Here is a 21,999-nt window from a genome sequence, read left to right on the forward strand (position 1 = left end):
CAAATCTTGAAGCTTCTTCTATCTTCCGGTTTCACCCAAGAACCTCAACTATTGAAGAATGATCTTTCTTAATCACACAAACTTTTCAATTTCACGCCTCTTATGGTCACACTTGGATTATACTCAACTTTGATAACATATAGAATTTAGGAGAAAAGGATATACATAAAGGGAATGATTTTCTCATTAGAACTTTAAGACTATCATACATAAACTTATATACAACATAAAGAATAAAACGAACAGAGTAACATAGTATAGGAACTAACTGTCTTAATAGACATTTTTGGCTTAATGCGTTAACATTCATCTCTTTAGATACATTTCCTCTCAATCTTCTTTGACCTCTCTAGAAGTGTTCTTACTAATCTTCCATTTATTCTTCAATCATAGACCACCCCTAAGCTCACGATAGAGAACCATATGCATCCATCCGATTGGAATACCAATTAGAGTAAGTTCTTCCTTTACCCCTTTTCTAAAAATTTAAATTGTTCATTTTGTGCATGCGAGCTTGGTAACCAAATGTAGCTCAATCTTTTGGAATTTAGTTCCCTGCATGTTTGTGATTCTAGTAGTAGGTTCATATCATTGATATGAAGTTCTTTTGTGCATATTTAGTTATCGATATGAGTAAACTATAGAGGGAGAACCTTAAGAAGAGTCCAAATCAAGGTAAAGGGAACTAGCAGCTTTGTTTAAAATTGTCTTGTACTAGGATTTTAAGTATAGAATTATGAAAAGTTGCATTGTTAGGCTTACTAAGTTTGAGAAATAGTTTAAATTGAGTTGACAAATGTATAGTTTCATTGAATGATGAAATGTGTGAATTGATTATGTAATTTTATGAATCTCGTGTGTTGTGATTTCTTTATATTCTGATACTCTAAAGGATTGATTAAATTATATTATTTTGATTATAAACTAGTGGATTTAGTATAAAAAGTATAAAAGTAATTAGACAAATCAATTGGAGTATCTTAATGTACAAAAATCTGTTAAGACAAGATCGTCTAAATAATAGACTGTCTAACTCAGATTTTGAAGTTTAACAAAAAAGCATAAAAACGAAACATCGATGTGTATGAAAAGTTCTTTTAAAGAAAATAGCGTCTAGGGAAGAAATATTTTGTAACATTTGTTTTAGACGAAATCAAACTTATGAATAACGTTTTCTAAACTTAATTGTCTGATAACTAAGAAAAAATGTGTCTCTCTTTTTAATAGACTATATGAGTAATAAACTAATTTCTTATGCATGTTGTATGTTTTACCAAACAATGCATTTATTAAAGACATGACAAATGATAAAATGTTTTGAACACGCAATACGGCCTAAAGCTTATCAACGTTTAAAATATTTAATGCATGTACGATAAAGTGTTTCGATGCTTGTATACCTTGTTCTTGATATTTGTGTAGATCACTAAAGTAGAAAGATATGATCAAAATCACTGCAACTAAAAAAAGATATTGTGAGATATGAAGAACATTTTGGGAATGTTTCTCTTGAAGCCTTTTGCTTTGTCACATCGTAGAAGCTCAGTTTTTCTAAAGACTATGATAAAGCTCTAAATCTCTACAAAGTAAACTAAAGTCTGACTTTCCACCTAAAGGTTGCATGCTTTCTTGAAGTCAACTTTGCCTAATGGTCATCTTTTAAGAAAAACTATATATAGATGAAAGCTTGAAGAGAAGAAAAGAAAAATAAGCTAGTGAACTCGTGAACACTCAAACAAGCTTATTGTGCTCATATATCATCTGAAGTTGAATATTTTTTTCTAGAAGAGAAAAACCTTAGCAAATCACAAAATTCTTTTTATTATTTATATCCTCTCTTTGAGAGTTATCATTTGTACCTTTGCTCATAGCATTGTTTGTGTTGTAAATTCTGAAGAGAATTAAAACATTCGGTGTTTAGCTCAGTTGAGCAAAACAATGTAGACGTGTTGTCTAGGGTTGAAACCAAATGTGGTTTGAATACTTATAAACTAAAAGTGGTTAAACTCGGACTAGTTGTGTTGACTAGGGAACCAACAATGGTGAGAATACTCGTTGTAAACCTAGAGAGGTAAAACACGTGTAATCTTTGTAAAAGATTAGTGAAATTCCTTAAGAGTTTCTATGAATATTAGAAGTGATTCAAGAATTATGTGCAAATTGTTCTCACCACCAGATTTCTGAACAATTGCTCCTTCAATATTTCTATAAAGGCTTGTACAACATGAAGATGAGTCTATGATGTAGAAGGAGCAAAACAAAACAAAAGCTTAGAGAGTAAGATTTATGCTCTCACCACATTGGTTACCCAACTTGCATCCAATCAGAAAGTTGCACCTGTAAAATTTTGTGGCATTTTAACTTTACATGATCATTTTACATATGCTTGTCTAATATTGCAACAACAAACTCCAACTCCCGATACTCTTCAAGCCTTGTTAAACTCTTTGGCAAGTGCACCAAATCGTTCAAGTAATAAACCGTGGTAAGACCAGGTATCGTTTTCCCAAGAGACTCGTAATACTACAAAATTGTGCGATTAACAACTCATCTAGACTCAAGAACAACTCATCATTTAAGAATATGTGCAAAAAGATAAATTCACAAGTAATTACAAGGTTGGACTTTGGTATTGAAGGCACTTGGAAATGGAAAAGACTAGAAATGGTATGAAATGACATTGTTAAGGTTAGTTTTCACCAATGCACTCTTGTGTATAACCAATTTCATCTCCTCTCTATCAATTTACTAAAGTCAATCCACTAAAACACTCTAGCCCTAATCCCTTAGGTGAAAGAGCCTAGGTTTTCCTTATCAAACTCCAATCCCTTGGACAATCTAACAAGCAAACCCGCATTAAGAACTAGGATCTAAGACAACATGTGAATCATATCCCATCCCTGGCTCAATGACCCACAAGGACTCTTGTTTCAGTTCAAGATTTCATATCCCATCCCTGGCTCAATGAAACCCTAAAATCAAGTCATGAACGTCTCCATTACATGCAAGCTTTAAGATCGGAAACAAGAATACTAGTAATAGATAGAAAAGGCATTTATAAATACGAAACAATCATTCATTACACAAGAGTTCATAGGCTACATCTAACCCTAACAAGATGAATCTGGTTCTCCATTTCCATGGAGAATCCTAAAGCTTACAAACATGGAAGATGGAAGAAGAAGGAGACCCAAAGGAAGAGGAGGAGATGTTCCCACAAGCTCCTCGCGCCCTCCATGAGCTCCAAACGTGAAATCGCGCCTCCAAAGAACCAAAGACCCGTTTTCTTTCTGCCTCGTGAGTATATATACTGCCCGAATTCTCGCTTAAGCTAAATTATTCTCGCTTAAGCGAGAATTCTTCTTGGAGAAGATAGTCATTCTCGCTTAAGCTAAATTATTCTCGCTTAAGCGAAAATGACTGTTAAATCAATGGCTTCCTGGATCACCGAGGCTCTTCAATGTAATGGAGGATCTTCCTAACATCAAAATAAATCAAAGAAAACAAGGGATTAGAGTATTATTTACGTAATGTAGCCCAAAATATAGATAAATACTAAAACTAAATTAAAGAGAGGATTTAAGCAAGTAATAAGCTAAAGAAGAGTTGATTTTGCTACTAAATTGATGCTTAGATAATGGTAAGAATTAGCATTATCAAGCCTATGCTGCCAACATTTACAACAATAAAGCCCTACAACAACAACAACATAACCATAATTTGTCTTCAAAAGGTACAACCTTGGCTAGAGAAATCATCTAAATTTGAGATAAGGCAACCTACAAAACCAGGTGCACGTTCAAAATCAACCTCCCGTTTTGTGTGTGTTGGAACCTTTGAAAAAAAAATAATGGTCACTAAGAGACAACCTTGGAAGAACTTCTAGTACTGCATTTTAAACTCTTTTATTTGGTTGGGTATGACCTCGATCACGATGCTACCACTAGGCGCTACCTGTTCAGTGTGTGAGATCAACCCGAAATATATTAGGAAGTATAATGGGCTATTGTAGTAAACAAGTGTCGTATCCATAGAGATTTGGTAGAAATAATAATGTTTTAACTATTTTGATCTTTTTTAAAACAATTAATGTGTAGAAAACAAGTTTGTATAGGTGATAATGTTATAAAACCAATTGGAAGTCAGTTTAAGTTACTAAATGAGTGACTTTTGAATGATTAAATCGTGTTGAAGCTTGACTTCACATATTTGCCCTCTCTTGCATCAGATCTACCTCCAAACATGTACCTTTAAATGATCAAGTCTTATGAGTTCGCTTAGGTGTAACTCTAGGTCCATTCCTAACACCTGGAGCCTAGGATCACCACCCTTCGCTTTGATTCCTCAGTGACGTCTTGGTCATTTCCCCTGCATTAAGATTAAGACTCTATCTCCAAGTGCACACTCTAGATCTCTTCCTAGCATCTAGAAGTCCACAAGATAACTAATTGAAAACCAATACTTTATACTAGTTTCTACTCAATCTTAAGCCAAATAGATAAGACAAGTGATCAGTCATCCAACGTTAAATATAAATCAATTAACGAACTTTAGATTAAAAGAACTCATACATAAATGGAAGTTATTATCGAATACAAGAGAGTTCAAATATGTTTACATCTTGCTCCAACAATTGGAGATTTAGCTCCTTATAAACGATAGAAAGAACTAAAAACAATGAAGAGGGGTATCTCTCCTTTTTTAGGTAAAGGAGAAAGTTAGAGTACATGCACTTGAGAAAGAGCCTAGAAGTTTCTTTGGCCAAGGTAGATGAATGAGAGCCTCTTGCCTCTTTTTCATCCAATCATATCTTGTTTGTACTTCATTCAATCACATATTTCCTTTACTTCATTCAATCACATGTAAGAGAGCCTTTATCCAACAAGTACCTTAAGGCTACAAACAAGCTGGATCACATCCCATGCAAGCACAACTCAAGAAACAAACCCAAAATTCGTTCTAAGACATCATCTTGTCAACTCTAAGTGTTTTACCCATAACTTTCTCCAAAAAGCTCCAAATGAGATTATTTCTTTTTTGTTAGAAAGTAGACTTAAAGATCTTATCATTGACTATAAGCACATATATTTTGAACCTCTGAGTTGGTTGCAGTTGAATTACAAAAAAAAAAGTTAACGTGAAAGCAAGTTTAGAAATGACAAGATATCTTGGCCAAAATACAAGGCCAAAAACAAAGACTCAAATTCATATTTACAAGGCTTAAGGGAAAGCAATAAAAAGCTTAAAAACACCATGTTCCACAAGAGTGAAAGTCCTTGAAGTCCTTCTTCTTCATCTTCCATTCTCTTAGTCCTAGCTTAAGTTGTAGCTCCTTGGATGGATTTCCATCAAGTTTTGAGAGTGATTTCTATTAATATAGGATTATAATTTTATTACTTTTAATAATTATATATGATAATTTATTTTAATGAATTATTTTTACATATTATTTAAATTTTAATGTTTTAAAGTAAATATTAATAATTATTGTTATAAATCATTTAATTTTAATTTATTTAAAATAGTTTTTTATTCCACTTAATTTTTGAATTATTCTAATTCTATAGTTCTTAATTGATTTATTTTATTTTTATATAAAATAAAAGTATAAAAATTATTTTTTGTAATGTATAAAATTATCATTTAATTTATTAAGATTTATATTAGACTTAAATTAGTGTATTTAAAATATCATGTTACAATAATTTTAATGAAAAACTTTATCATTTTGTGTAATACAAAGTACAAATCTGAACTTGTATAATATAATTAAAATTATTAATTTTAATAAATATTAATTTTAAAAATAATACAAATATAGATAAATAATCGTATAACTTTTTACTTAATTAATAGAATGAACAATTGATTTAAAATGATATTGATACCTATTTTTAATTTCTATTAATTAATTTATCTAAATTTTTCAAAGTTATTTTAAAATGGATAAATAAATATATGAAAATATTTTAATTTATCAAATAATATATAGTATTTACAACATACAAATGTTAAAATAATTTCATAAAATAAAAATATTTATTTATTTTACAATCAATATTTTACATAAACTTTTTCAGTACAAAAGTAAAAAATATTTTTAATTTAATTATTATATCTCATTTACTTATAAAATATTTAAATAGACTTTACCTTATTTATGATTAATTTCTAAAAACATTTTAATGAAATAATTATATACTTTTAGTCATTATTATAAATTATTTAAGATTTCATTTTATAAAGTTACGTATTAGACAACATTATATTTAATATATATTGATATAATATATATATATATATATATATATATAATTAAAAATAAAATTAAATAATAAACATATTATGATTAAAAAATAAATTCATATACTAAACAATATTTTTTAAAACAAACAATACATTCATATATTTTAAAAAAATTACATTGTGTTTAATTTTTATTAAGAAAAATAATTTTCGTCCTATATTTTATATTTTTAATTATATATTTTAAAAAATAATTTATAGATATGTATTAAGAAGAAAATTAGATACATTAATTAAAAAATATTGTTTTTATATCTAATAAAAATAATATCTTTTTTTTAGTTATCAAATGAATTTTATTTATAAACATTAACATTATTCCATTTATAGTATTTTTTAATAACTTTAAATTTATGAAAAAAAACCATTTTTATAGAAATTAAAGCATATAATTTTTCTATTAAAAATTAAATTAATCAAGTAGTTAAATTACTTATTATAAATAAATGTTGAATTATTTATTATAAATAATATATAATGATTTTTTCACACAAGACCATTTATTTATTCAATCTATTTTAAACTTAACACTTTACATTACATCATGTTATTATAAAAAAATATTTATGATATTTTTACTATTCATTATTTAATTATTATTATTATTATTATTATTATTATTATTCAAAAAATATATAATTTAATTAATTTATAAGTTTTTTTTTATTAAATAATAAATATATTTAAAAAATAGTCGTGAGTGACTTAATTATTAAATTAAATTAGAAAGATCCGTTTCTTGTCATTAAGGAAGACAATTGCTGATAAAATCTTTAAAGTTAAATCAATATGAAACTCATCACCATGTGTTCAATACATCATTTTTGCTCCTTATTTTTAGGAGTTTGGTTTAAAAAAATCTTATTTTTTTAAAAAGTTCAGTAAGACCTCATATTTCGTTAAAAGATGTTTAATCGGTCATTTTCGCTCACGCCGCTAAAAACATAACCATGCAAATGTCACGTCATCATCACCATCTCCAGACAAACCCTAATTTCTCTCCAAGAAACCCTAGACGCCGCACCATCCAGTGTCGTCACCGCCATCCTTGCCGGCAGTTGTCCTCTCCAACACATTACGTGCCACCACCAAAGCGTCTTCTCCCTTCTGTTGCATCTCCATCACCTTCGCATCTCACCTTCGTTCTCGCGTCACCACCCAACGCGATCCCTTGCTATGTCGCGACCATCAATCTTCACCATTTTCACCCTCGCACCAGCCAAATTGTCGTCGTGCCAGCAGCACTGTCGTCCAATCTCCACCACAGAATCGTCCACCACTAACCACCAGCCAAATCGCCAGCTGTTGCAGATCGCAAATCGCCACTCTTCTCCACCACTAATCGCGTCGCTGCTTGTCTCCACCTACAATCATAATCAGACCTGCAAACAAACCCTGTAGACCTAGGGTTTCTTGCATTCTCGTTGCATAACTTTGGTGGTGGCGTGTGATGCGTTGGAAAGGACGGCGCTGGATGGTGCGACGACTAGGGTTTCTTGGAGAGAAATTAGGATTTGTTTGTAGATGATAATGAACATGATGGAGACGTTTTTTTTAAATTAAAAAATCATTGAAGTCCACCTATTAACGTATGTCACGTGCTTATGAGATGCCACGGTGACATTTGTACCGTTATGTTTTTAACAGCGTGAGCAAAATGGACCAAATTGAACATTTTTTAACAAAATATGGAGTCTAAACTTTTTTAAAATATAGGATTACTTTGAACCAAACCCCTAAGAAGCGATGTATTAAACCATATAAAAATAACCAAACTTCACATATATATTAATAAATTAATTTTATCATATCATAACACTAAAATAAAAGCACAAAATTAAAATAAATATTAAAAGAACCAAGAAGGCTTTGGAAAGTGGGAACATTGACGCGTTTGGTCCCCACGCAAATCGGTGGGCAATTAAGAGAGAAAGAACACAGGAATGCATGCATAGGAGGAGAAAGGTCTGATTTTTAATTGATTTGTTTGCATGCAAATTTTGACATTATTTGAGACACTGCTCAAAATAAATTGCATATGGACATGTTAAGATGTAAATTGTTGTGACCCGTGAAACTATAAAACAACAAAAGATTTTCACATATCTCATTCTTAACCATTGTGGCTATGCGATCTTGTCGGTGCTTCTTTGTGGTCAAACAATGCACACCAAACTCATGCTATTACCACATATTATATACTGTACCATGATAATTTTGAACTCATTAATGTTGTTTGAACAGATTATATATGTTTCCCTGCTAAAATGTTTAGAAACATAATTTCCCTGCTCCAAAAATACAAAAATATTCAATATTTTTTATGATTAATTTTTATTACAGAGAATCCTTGACTTTTAAATAAAACCTTTACTGTTATTACATTTTTTTCATGACCTTACTTAAACCATACTTCATGCCAAACTAATGCTTTCACTTTTTACTTTTAAATAGTTTTACTTTTAAAAAAAATAAAAGAAAAAGTGATGATGCATTTTTTTTTCATTGCAGAGACACCTTAAAATGTAAGGATGGACTGCAGATGGACCTAGAAAAGGGCCCAGAAACCGACAAAAAGTTGTTGACAGAGAGTCAGATGGATTTTGAGAGCTATTTTGTAAGGTCAGTTTTCACTGGTTCCAAGCAAGCACTGCCTCTTGCATAAGAATATAACTTTCTTATATATTTCCATTATAAAATTTGTAAACTGATTCACACGTTTATAAAGTTTATTGAAATTAGTTAACATCCCTAATTTGTTTACCTTTTTTTTTTGTTCAAAATGGTTGAAATTCGAAACAATATGAATTTTGTTATTTTCTTTCTTTTTTTTTTTTGTAATAATCTTTCTCATTTGACATTAATTTTGGCAAAGTTCTCAATTTAGACTTTTTACCACTTACTGGTAAAACTCTCAATTTTGCGTAGACTTTTAATTTTGAATCACTTTTAGATGTGTATTTAACATGCAGAGTTGTAATCCATAAATTTTAGACTTTAGAAATTTACAATTGGTTGCTTGAATATGAATTTAAAGTGAAAAGTAAAAAAAAAGTATCCTTAAATTAAACACATTTAATATATTATGAAACTTTTATTTATTAGTACATTATGATTTTTTTTAAATGAAGTGGATAAAACTTTAATGATAAAAAAATCAATTATAACAATATCAAATATAAATAGGGAAGAAAATTAATTTTATATTTTGTAATCTAATATTTAATTTAATTTTTATTGGAATTATATTTTACTTATGAAATATTTAATATTAATTATATTTCAATTTTAAAAAATAGCTATTTTTAATCCACTCAAATGAATGATTTATTTGGTATTTTTTTAATGAAATGTTTGATGATCTTTACCAAGTTAACACTTTTTATTTACTAAATAGTAATATTTTAGAGAGATATAGGAGAAGAACTTCCATTTTTCTGTGGTTTAACATTACAAGAGCCCTTAATCTTGAAAGTTAAAAAGTTAGTTAAATTAAAGGCTATCAAACAATGATCTCAATTCTCTCTTGAAACTTCCAAGTTTTATAGAATGAGCTACCTCCCTCAAAGTAACATCCTAGAGATATGGTAGCGAAGGGGAACGTAAAAAAATACCCTCCTTTTAGAGAAACATTTCCTACCATCATAGGTCGTTAGAACTCTTTGACATTTTGAACAACATAAAAGAAAATAAGAGATTTTAAAAAACAGTAGAAATCATGACTAAGGATGTGAAGAAAAGGGAACCTTAATTAAATTCAAACACAAACATAGTAGATATGAATATATAGGAAAACAAAAATGAGTTAAGGAGGATGTCAAAACATGAGGGGATGTAAACAAACAAAGTCTCTCCAAAATCAAATTTATAAATGGGTCTAAATAAGGCAGCAATAGGTTGACCAACCAAAACCCACCTAAGATTTTATTTCATCAACTTATTTATTCCTAAGAAATGTTGTGGAAGTTTATTTCTTTAACTCACTAAATGATCTAACAAGAAAATTCATTCTTTGGAAGAAGTATCACCTACTATAAAAAAGAATGATTATCTAAAGATGGTGTTTTCTCTAGTTGCTTAATTTTGGAAATAGAAAAAAAAAAATCATTTTGCTTTTCTATAATAATTGAATTTAGAGTACTGAAGCTTAGTTAAGGTTTTCATACAAGTGTAAACATATACTTGATTTTCAGTATATTTTGGTTATATAAATGTAACAAATACACTTGGTTTTTAGTAGATTGATATGCTTTAACAAATTTTAAATTCTCTCAATTTTTATAAGGATTGGATACAATTGAAACATATTATAATTATTAATTCTAAAAATATAAAACATAATTTATTATTTTTGTCCTAAGCTAAAATTCCTATTTCGAATATGTTGAAAAACTATTTTATTACGATTTAGGATATTATATTATCAAAAGTATCATATAGAAAATGAATTATAAACTTTACTTAATGTAAATACTTTAAATAAAACAATACATAACAGTTAAAAATAACAAATAATGATATTGGAATTAAGTAATAAATACGTTAAATAAGATATATACCTAAACATATAGGTATATTAATTTAAAATAATGTCTTGTTTATACTAATTAGTACCATTGATTTTTAATACTAACCTAATTAAAGGAATAAGAAAAACTAAAGAAACAAAAAAAAAGTCAGATACTTAAAACTAACAAATATTATTCTAAGAACTATAACCAAACAATGTAATATTTGAAGAAATTAAAATCATATTTAAATATTTTTTATACAACAAACATTCGTCACAAAGAAAATATCATTACCGCTAATGAAATCAATTCTGGTCGATTGATTTATGAACTCGTAATGTCAGAAAAAATGGACAGAGCTGCTTGTTATTGTTCAGTCTCGAGGGTTGATGAGGCTGCAATTACTAAAATTACAAATACACAAGCAGCAAGGGATTACCATCCCAATTAATTTTCAGAAAACACAAAAATGCTTTAAACCTTTTCCTCGTATATATAGAGAAATTGTACAAAATTTCAGAACATAAAGATAGCTAGCGGACGGCTTGCCCTCCAAAATTCAAGCTAACTTCAGATTGGCCTCTTTCACTTACATAACTTGTTTCTTCATTTAATCAAACTCGCTTCAAGTATGTTAATATGCCTAAGCCAGCAACAAGTGCAGCTCCAGCTGCAGCGGCACTATATGCAGAGGCCCATGCATCTGAATAAGCATAACTTCCTGAACGCGAACTTTTCCCATTACCACGTGGTCCTGCGTAATCTAAATGCAATTTCAACCCCTACAACATCAATCAATCTTAAGTCAAACTCTTTTCAAGATACGTATACTTTATAAACATCTTTACCATAAATGACAGGTCCACAATCTACATCACCAAAATTCTATATTTTATTCCCGACATATATTTTTTGTACTTTTGGTCCTTGCATAAAAAAGTCGGAATACTACTTATAATCCTAAAAAACAAGAGGGACTAATTTGTAAACAATTTCCATATGGTCACAAAAATGTAGTCTTTTATTGAACATGGAACTAAATTTATGACTTAACCTATATTAGATATCCATCATCTATCTCTAAAAGATTTTCTCAGATCTACAAATCTATTTCCTTTTTCAATATTAAGAAAGGAGACAAAACTTTCCTTCAGGACTCCAGACCTGAACACCATACCTTCAAACCAGCTGTCCTGGCGTGATCCACAGCAGTTGCAAGATCATTGTCTGAAGCCAATACAACTTTATCATGATCTTCATCTTCATACTGAAAAATGAAATACAACCAGCTTACCTTAGAAGAGGGTAAATATACAACCAATCTCAAGAAGAATATACAATAGTCTTCAAAAGTACCAGAATTTGGGGTACGTTGTTAGGATCAATATCATCACCAAGTCTCTGAATGATTGAAGTTATAACCTCTTTCATGCTCCGGGTATCTGAACATGCAAGCCCATACAAAAACTCAACTGATAATACACAAACATAATTGCCTTGAAATAATATATTGCATGCAAGTTGCTCAGAGAATGTAGGCATTCCCTGAAAACAAAGTCAAGCAGGCATGTTTGTCTATCAATTATTACTACAGAGCTAACTGTCAATATTTACATGCAACCCAATCACATTCAAGTGAAAGTTATAGAAGAACTATATACAATACATGCATATACTGAAACCATCAGTTATATGCTGTCAGAGATGGAAGGAAATGGCAAATAAAATGCTGATCGGTGACGAGATAATTTGCATACCACATGTGAATCTGTGCATTCTGCCCCTTTTATCTTGTATTTTGAAGGAAAATGTATTAGCCATGCTTGATGAAAGATAAGGAATGGACCTCCCCGTTTCTCCTCCATCAGAAGCCAATTTCAAGGAGCTTTCACTGGTGCATAATCAAAAGTGTGTAAGTATATTAAAATATACGTAATATTTCTCGAAACAATTTATGTGAAAATAACCTTCGTGTATCGTCATCATCATCATTTGGAGTTAAGGCCATGGCTGAATCCCAAAATCTTTGCATCAAGGTGGTTGCAGCTTCATTATTCCCAACCTGTTAGTGGAGGAAAATTATATAATTACTTCCAACCTAATTGTACCCAGCACCAATGTTTTTTTTTTTTTTTTAAATTTGTTAGTCTAATTCCATTATGAATTGCATTGGTCCATCATATTTCATCTACCTTTTTCTTATTTTCCAATCCTATATATACTCTTACGAAAATTGTGTAAATGAAAGAATAAGAATGTAAATTGGTTGCCTTAGATTTAATCATTTGTATTTGCTGAATAGCTTTCAGATTTTTAAATTTCCAAGCAGCTAAAAATTGGGGGTGAAGACCAAAATATAACACAAAAGAAAGTAAAAAAAGTGGACAATCAAGACAAACTCATAACTTCCGTTGAGATATTACCAATTCATGAACAGTAGATAAGCCTACATTTAACACTATCAACAAAACCAAATCAAGAACACGTCACAATATTTTACTGACAAGAATCATTCTAAACGCTACGTCACAAATAAAGCCATTTGTCCCATTTTCAGGCAGCATGGATTTAAAATTCTAGTCAACAATAGTATAGTAGTGAGTTCCAGAGTCCAGGATAGATAATACACCTGACTTACTGTCGCCACGGCAGCATGAGTAACATGGATCACATCGACCACAGCAACTACACTGCCATCTGTTTTCAACCACCTAAACCAAGTTAGAAAAAATATCGAAGCATATACCCATTAAATCTTCCCGCTTACATATGTATTGCAATTAACATTACCTCTATCAATCACAGGAAGATGCAAAAATTTCCCGTCATGCATAGTGTGAAGGGCATCAACAATGGGTGTATCAATTACTACACATTCTGGATTTGGAGTCATAACCTGCATATTTATTAAATAACATCAACAAGAAAAGGATGAACACTCGAAATGACCAATTTTTCATCTAACACAATAGAACATAGGATCTTAAACATTACTAGATATAGATGCCGTAGAATCAAAGAATGGAAAATGAAAACAAAGGTAAACTGTTTATTCTAATCAATGTAAAAATAAAAAGTACCTTCTCAATGGGAGTTGATTCAGGAGAAAGATTTTGTGCAATTACCCGCAACAAGATATCTTTTGAACTGAAATTTTTAAGCAAACATCAAAACTATTCCAAGCATATATAAATGAAAGTTGGGGGAAAGGCAAAAGCTTTTCATGTAAAGAGGACTACTGGTCATGTTAATGACCACAAACTTACGTAAAGATGCCATGAGGTTTATCATTAACTGTCACAACAGCACAACTCTCATGAAATTCAACCATCTTCTTTGTTGTTGTCAGAACCGAGTCCGTTGGTGATACTGTTACTAGCCTAAAAAGAACCATTATCTGTTAAAGTAACTTGGATGGTGAAAAAACGTACAGACAATTTAAAATTTATATAATTTTTTCAACTCCAACAAAGAAGGTATTACCTACTTTGAATTCTCAGAAATTATTGTAGACAATGATGGCTTGAATATTTGCTCCCGAAGAGTTTCAATGAATGATGTATTAGACTCTGTCCAAAGGCCAAATACAACGTAATATTAAAAACTGTGAACATAACTAATATCTAACTGTTTTGCAAGTAAACTATCATACGAATCAAAAGACAAAACATGAAAACGAAATGGTTTACAAAGCAGAACCTGATGTTCCCCAGTGTTTTTCGACTCCTTCAACAGCTGCTGCAATTGCTTTTCCTTTCTCAGCTGCCCTTTCCATACGGGCAATGGCATCATGCAAACACTTTGCTATGTCTAGTAAAGCCAAAACTTCTCCATTCTCCACCACAGGTAAATGTCTGAATCTCCCTGTCAACAAATATCAGCCATGTATTCAAAGGCAAGATATAGAACAATAACTAACTTGAAAAGTTGAGTGTTTCTCTATATACACTACAAACCTTGCACCATCTTTTGAAGGGCTTCCGCAGCAAGAGTTTCAGAAAGTACAAATACTGGATTCCTAGTCATGACTTTCGAAACTGGTGTGTTTTCAATGTTAATCTCTTTGGCAATAACTCTTGTTGCAATATCCTTTATTTAACCATAAAATAGAACATGAAGTTGTGTAGGTTAAAACTGCAGAAGCCTAGGCATGGACTCAATTTTTTTTTTTCTTTCTAAAATTTGAGAAAACCATGTATGAATGGTACCTTGTCCGTGAGGATTCCACAGAGTAAAGCATTAGAATCAGTTAGTAATAGAGCATCCACTCTACGGGCAGCCATCCGACGACATGCTTCATAGATGGTTGTTGTTTCAGGTACTGTCAGGGCCTTTGTAAGTCGCAATGATTTCACAGTCCGCTCTCCTGCTAATGCCCTGATCAATTTCATGTACCAATGAGGGAACATCCCATTATTTAAATTGATACGACTTTCAACAAAAAGTCTTCTGTTCTAAGATACTTATGAAGGACCTATCATGATATTGCTTAAAAATAACTCTATTTGAGCGCAGTTAACAACTCCTGAAACCAATTCAATTTTCTTAAGTCAACCTTGTAGGCACCACTAATTGGTTACGAAATACGCAATTAAAGAAAGCGGCTATACCCATGTCAAGATCATCAACCTCTGAAACAGACTCAAATTCATAAGGGGGAAGAGGATAAATTCTTGTACGGAAATAAATGTTCAAGGCACAAATCTACTTACTCGAAACAATAAATTCCTCCAGAATTCATTTTCTTTGTACGTATTTTACGCCTGCTTAGCCTTTAACAAAATGATACATAAAAGTGTTTTTCAATCAAGTAAACTTGATGGTACAACCATAGCAACCGAATCAAAGTCAAAGACCTTTATTTTCATTATTGTAAACCAACCACTAAGCCAATCGGGCAAGACTTTGCATAGCCACATTTGTTTGACGTAGACACTTTGAAAATACCGAGTTTTACAACTATGGCAACACATATCCCAAATAGCTGCTCAGAAAAGCGATAATCATCGGCAGACCACAAAAATAGCTACAGCTATAAAATCCATAATATTTCAAATTATTACAAGGTTAATTTAAGCACTTTAAACAATAAACACAAAGCAGATGAAATTAAACAGCGCATGCAAGATAAAAGGATTTTATTCTTATAAAAAACAGTCAAAAAAATTATAATTAAGGAAGATTAAGATTCAAATTAACGATTTGATTAATTTGGGCATGCTATCGAAAACATATATTATTATAGCCGCGGAAATTAAGAAGGAAGATAGTGAATAAGTACAACATACACAGGTCGCAAAGAGGTAATTGATTTTCGAGAAGTAGCATGAGACACTCCTGATTCGGAGGCTTTCCTCGTCGAGGAAATACTCCTTCGAGAGGCACCGGTTTGACTTGCCATCTCCCCTCTGCTCCAATATCGCTGCAATAAAAAAAAACGTCAAACACACGTCAAATCAACAAAAAACAAAGTGTATAAAATCGAAGTCTAAGAGAGTCGTACAAGCTAGCTACAGCTCCGAATTGAAACAGATTAATTGAGTTCGAATGGAGAAGTTGAACTGAAGGCGGCGCAAGGTTTGATGGTCGGAAATATTGCCGGAAAAAGGTTTCCGGCCGGCGAGGAAAAAGTGGGGGAAATGAGAGAGGAAGAAGGCAACCCTAGAGAGAGAAGAGAAGCGTGGAGGAGGAAAGGAACACAGAGAAGAGATGGAGAAATAGAGAATTTCAACGTTACTGGTATGTAGCCAATGGAAGGCGTGCACGTCACTTATTCCTTTTTTGTTGGAAATTGGTAATTTATTATTATAATTAAAATAACAAATTAACAGGCAGTAATAAAATAACCTTATACGCTCACAGTATGATTGCCATGAGTTTGCCACGTGCACTGTGATTTATTATCTTCTGCTGGTGTTAAGTATTCAAATTCAAACTTAAAAAAAATATTTAGAGAACTGATTAAGAATTAAGAATAGAAAATACATTTTTTTCATTAAAAGAACATAGATATTGATAAATAATCTAATTATCTAATTTTTCTAACGTAATTTCTATCAATCAATATCTTTATATAATAATTTATAAAATCTACATTTCATTCTATTGTATACAATACATTTTAATGTAAGTTCTAATAAAAAATATTTAAAGTTTTTTAACCAGTGTATACCTTAAAAGCATATAGATACATTGGTTATTGGTTAGTTTCTTATAATATATATATGCAGGGGAGACAGTCATTGCCTGACTGATTTAGTTAATATGAGTAAGGTAATTCTATTTCATTTCCATCGTTATCACGGTACGATTTGTCAATATATTAATGCTGATTATAGGCAGAAATGTAAACCAGTCAAACAAATTTAAGTTTAGGTTACTAAAAGTAATATATTTAATTAGGTTTGACTGGTTTATTTATATAGGTCAGAATTAATGTTTGAATTTGATTTAGTTAAATATTTTAGGAACAAGGGCGACTGATTATTCCGTTTATATTTTTAGTGATTTTTTAAAATATATTAATTACAGAACACACTCAAGTTAGAAACAGAAGTAAAATAATAAAAAATAATTTTTAATTAGATGTTAATGCCGTTGATAACATCTTTGATGATAAAATGGTATTTATAAGAAAATATTATTATTTATATAAAATAGGACACTTAAAAACTATTATATTAGATGAACTGTGTATATCATTTTGACAGTAATAACAAGTAAAACTATTTTATGAAAACTAACATAAAATAATATATGATTATATATTTTGTTTGTTTCAAGGTGACTGTTATTAGTGTTTCTTCTTGCACTTCAATAATCTCGTTCTGAATATCCAACTTTTTTTACAATTTTAATTTTGTCCTTTTGTCACTTCTGACATTAGAATTAGAATTTTTAACCAAGTTTTTTTTTTCATTTTAAAAATTTGAAACCCTAGTGTATATTCCACATTTCTTCTCCCCGAACCTCCCTTTCTCTTCCCTTGTTTCTCCCTTTCTCTTCCTTTGTTTTTTCCACTTTGTTGCAGTTTTTATGGTGGTCGTTGTTGCTGCACTACTAAAGGTTAGTTTCTCTCCCCTCCTTTGTTCATTCATGTTGTTGATGCTTGTGTTGGATTGAAATGCTATGAATTGAACATATATAAATAAATGTATATAAAGTGTAGATGTGAGAAGGCATGGAGGCTAGAAGTCTTAGCCGTATTTCGAAACACGGTTAAGGTTTGATCAACTTTCAAAAATTCGTTAAGGTCTCATCATAATTCATAATACGTCGATGTTGGTTCAAAACCGTGACTCTTTCACTAAACTACAGAAAATCATTAACGTTATTATCGTAACTCATCCTCTTCCCCTGCCTCACACAAGTGAAAGAGAGACCCTAACTTTAAGGTATCACCGCCACCACACTGAATCACTTTCTACTCTTGAACAACATTACACAAGAAGGGATAATCGATTATCATTCCAAATAATCGATTATTCTGAAACCACACTCAAAACCAACGCGTAGATTGTAAGGACCGGCATTTTAGGAATGGTGGGGACATGGTGGTTACCCACCTTTTTCATTATTGGAGTACAATTATTGGAGGTGCTGATTGCAGGGAGCTTAGCAAGGTGGGGGGGGGGGGGGGGGGGAGGTTTTCATGATTGGCATGTGAGAGGGAGAGAGAGAGCAGCAGAGGGAGGGAACTCTTCTCCCGTTTCTAGCCGAGCCCCCAAGGAAGCAGTACCAACTTCAGAAATATGCTGAGGAGGATCTGGGGTTGGGCTTCTTGTGAGAGTGAAGTTGTTGCAGCAAAATCTGGGAGAAGAAGTGGAGAAATATTGAAGATGCAAGGAGATCTTGATCTGCTCGTCTGGAGAAAGATAGATCCTTAATTTTACAAAGAAAGTCTTCAAGAGGTAAGGGGAGTTTGATTTATTTCCTTAATTTTTGAGATATGTTGTGGTTGCTGTAAATCTGGGAAAAAAAAATTGGGAAGGAGATGAAGATGGAGGTTTTCTCGGTTTCTGGACTCTGGTGCGTTTCTGCAGAACGCGCGTACGTCCAATTTTGGTGAATCAAAATTGGACGTTCGTTCCAACAGTGTTCGACCAAATAGTGGTCGGCCAATTTCTGAACGTTCGTTAATTGTTCTGAGCGTCCGCCCGAATCAAACAACTTAGAACGTTCGTCCGTATAGTGCTCGACTAAGGTCAGCCAGTTTGGAACGTTCGGTCATTTAAAGCTAACGAGTATTAGCGTTCGTCCTTAGATAAAGATAGTACTATACTAGACGCTCGTCCAAATCGTATTCAAATAGTGAATTAATGTCTTTAGGCGTTCGTCCTTAACTTAGTATTCTAGTAAAGTAATCTCAGGCGTTCGGTTTTTGTTAGATTAATGATGGTGAGCGTTCGTTCTCAAGTTGATATTCTTAGGTTGGATATTGAACGTTCGATATTAGTGAATTAATACTTGTTGACGTTCGTCCTTAATTTGGGATTCTTATGTCTGAATCGTAAGCATTCGGTTTTGAGGTATTAACGATTGTAGCGTTCGGTTTTAATTAGGTAGTCTCTAATGGAGATCTAGAGCGTTCGTATTTCAGTTAGTATTCTCATCTTAAGCGTTAAGTATTGAGTTGCATTAGTAACTGTAGCGTTCGGCTTAATTAGTATAATAGGACTTGAATCTTGAACGTCCGCTTTGATGAATTAGTGGTCGTAGCGTTCGACCTTCATCTGACATTCTTAGGTTTGAATCCTGAATGTTCGGTTTTGATGTATTAGTGTGTGTTCGGTCTTGATACCTCTTAGTGACTGTTAGCGTTCGATCTTGTTAATATTTATTCTAAGTTAGTGATCGTTCTTAACGAACGTCCAGTCTCGATGATGGTCGTCAGATAGTGTTCGACATGGACAACGTTCGGTCTTGATGAGGTTTGAACTTTGAACGTTCGTCCAAATAGTGAAGTCTTAGTGGTCAATCGTCGCGTTCGTTCATATAGTGTTCGGTCTAATAACTTTTGGTGTTTTAGTGTCGAGCCTAGGAGATCGATCTTAACTTTCGTTCGTGTAGTATCAAATGTGAGTGAGGTGTTCAGTTTTAGCGTTCGTCCGACTAGGGTTTAATTGATTATGGTGTTCGTTTTTGAGCGTTCGGCCTAGGATGGTTTGATCTGGCAGTGTTCGGCTGAGTTTTAGCGTTCGGCTCAGTACATGATCTCTAGCGTTCGTTCAAATAGTATTCAACCAAATAGCGTTCGGTCAGTTAGCGTTCGACAGATGGCGTTCGGTTAAATGTCGTTCGTTCAAATAGAGATCAGTATAGAACGTTCGACTAGATTGGGGTAGATGTCATAGCGTCCGTCCAAGTGGTGTCAGTTTTATAGGGTTTGGTGAAAAGCGGTATCCAGTAGCGTTCGTCCATTAGCGTTCGCCCACTAGCGTTCGTCCAGTAGCGTTCGTTCTTTAGCGTTCGTTCAAAAGAGTTCAGTGAATAGTGTTCATGCAAATATTTTTCAAATGGTGTTGGATTCTGAGTTTGAATTAAACTATGTGTACAAATGTTTGGAATATATACTCTGAGGTAAATTATGTGAATGCATGAGATATGATAAAATTACTGGGATGAATGTATTTTATGATGTTGATATGAAATTATGTCTTTGATCATGATATGTGTATTATGGGGAGATTGTGTAATAGTATAATATGAGTTGAGGAATATGAGTATGGTATGAATCTCATGATGAGATTCTGCAATATCATAGTATTAGTGTATATGTTGATGTTGAGGGTCCCGAAGTAGGAGGTTATCCTGATACTCTAATAATCATCTAGTCTCATGTAGAGAAGGATGAATTATGTGGTGAGAGGAGCAGGAGGTCCTGGTCTATGTGCCGGTTTTGGACATAGTGAGGGGACTAACCTTGTGAATGGTATGAAATATTTTGGAAGAGTAATTGTAAGAAAGAGTAGAAGTCATCACAAGTGCATAACCTCCCGTGACCGCTCATCAACGTATCATCCGGATGAGTGTCTAATAGGAATTGTGGTATGTTGGTATATGAGAATGTCTGTCATAAATTTTGTATGATGCCTATATTAAAGCAATTTTGCATGTTTTATAAATGTTGTATTGCATGTTAGCTCACCCTTACTTATTTGTGCATGTATCGGAAAAATCATATTTTTGCGATGATCGTATAACGTATTTGTTATACGGGAGCAGATGAAGGATTGTCGCGTGATCCGGTGCAAATGAAGGAAGAGATGGAAGAACAAATTAGAGGAATTCAATGTTATGGTTGCAGTTAACTCTGAGCTTAAAACTTTTGTATAGAATTAAGTACGAGATTACGGGGTGTTACCGTAAATGTATTATTATAATATTTAATTTTTGAATTTTAAAGGGTGAAATTTTTGGGATGTTACATAGATAATCGTTTATAACTAATGATAATCAATTATTGCCGAATCGAAACACATCCTGGACATGATTCAAGCATTCAAAACTACATACATCAATCCTAGGTCACGTGGAAACATAGTTAACACATCATACATGCATTCAAGCATCACATACCCATGTAAACATACTTGAATCATCCAAATCCAATCATTGACATGTTATACCCTCAATAATAGGGTTCAAAAGAGTCTCCGATAAAAACCCCAAAATAGGGTTTTCGATTAGCATAATGCTTACAAATGAGAACCAAGAAGATGAAAATTCTCCAAAATAGAGATGCTACTGCGAGAGTATTTTCATCCAAACTAGACATCTGATTGACGATTCGAGTCGTTAGAATAGAGAACCATACGTCTGGAACCCCCTGTCCAAAAATCATCTTGATCCATGGTGAACAATTTCACAACGACGAAAACACTAGTGTGGATTTTATTAAATTTTCCAAAACAAAGTTGGTGATGTGAGATTGTTTTCTCGCAAACTAGACCTCCGATTGACAATCCTCTGTATCCTAATATTTATGAATTTATCCAACTCTATCTCTAATATTTTCTAAACTTATAATAATACATTTTATTCTAATATATTATGATACTATCAATAATATATATTATTATTATCTAGCCACAATATCTAATTGTATGTAATAATATCTCAATATATCAATTAAAATATCTACAATAACTAATGATAATAATATCTTTTTTTTTAATATCTA

The 21,999-nt window shown here is 32.0% G+C and overlaps 1 protein-coding gene across 1 annotated transcript; it reads right to left on the minus strand.

Moving 5' to 3' along the window:
- Nucleotides 1-11,117: 11,117 nt before the first annotated feature.
- LOC108332162 (CBS domain-containing protein CBSCBSPB1) lies at nucleotides 11,118-16,530 on the minus strand. Its single transcript, XM_017567331.2, has 15 exons — nucleotides 16,321-16,530; nucleotides 16,106-16,239; nucleotides 15,026-15,194; nucleotides 14,774-14,906; nucleotides 14,517-14,681; nucleotides 14,305-14,386; nucleotides 14,084-14,197; nucleotides 13,898-13,964; nucleotides 13,608-13,713; nucleotides 13,447-13,514; nucleotides 12,785-12,879; nucleotides 12,575-12,708; nucleotides 12,174-12,259; nucleotides 11,995-12,084; nucleotides 11,118-11,599 (listed from the first exon to the last, which is right to left on the minus strand). Exons 2-15 carry the CDS (start codon nucleotides 16,216-16,218, stop codon nucleotides 11,432-11,434), a joined length of 1,590 nt encoding a protein of 529 aa, XP_017422820.1. The 5' UTR covers nucleotides 16,219-16,239; nucleotides 16,321-16,530; the 3' UTR covers nucleotides 11,118-11,431.
- Between the last annotated feature and the right edge of the window lie 5,469 nt (nucleotides 16,531-21,999).

This window comes from Vigna angularis, chromosome 4, assembly GCF_016808095.1.
Source record: "Vigna angularis cultivar LongXiaoDou No.4 chromosome 4, ASM1680809v1, whole genome shotgun sequence".
NCBI classification, from domain to species: domain Eukaryota; kingdom Viridiplantae; phylum Streptophyta; class Magnoliopsida; order Fabales; family Fabaceae; genus Vigna; species Vigna angularis.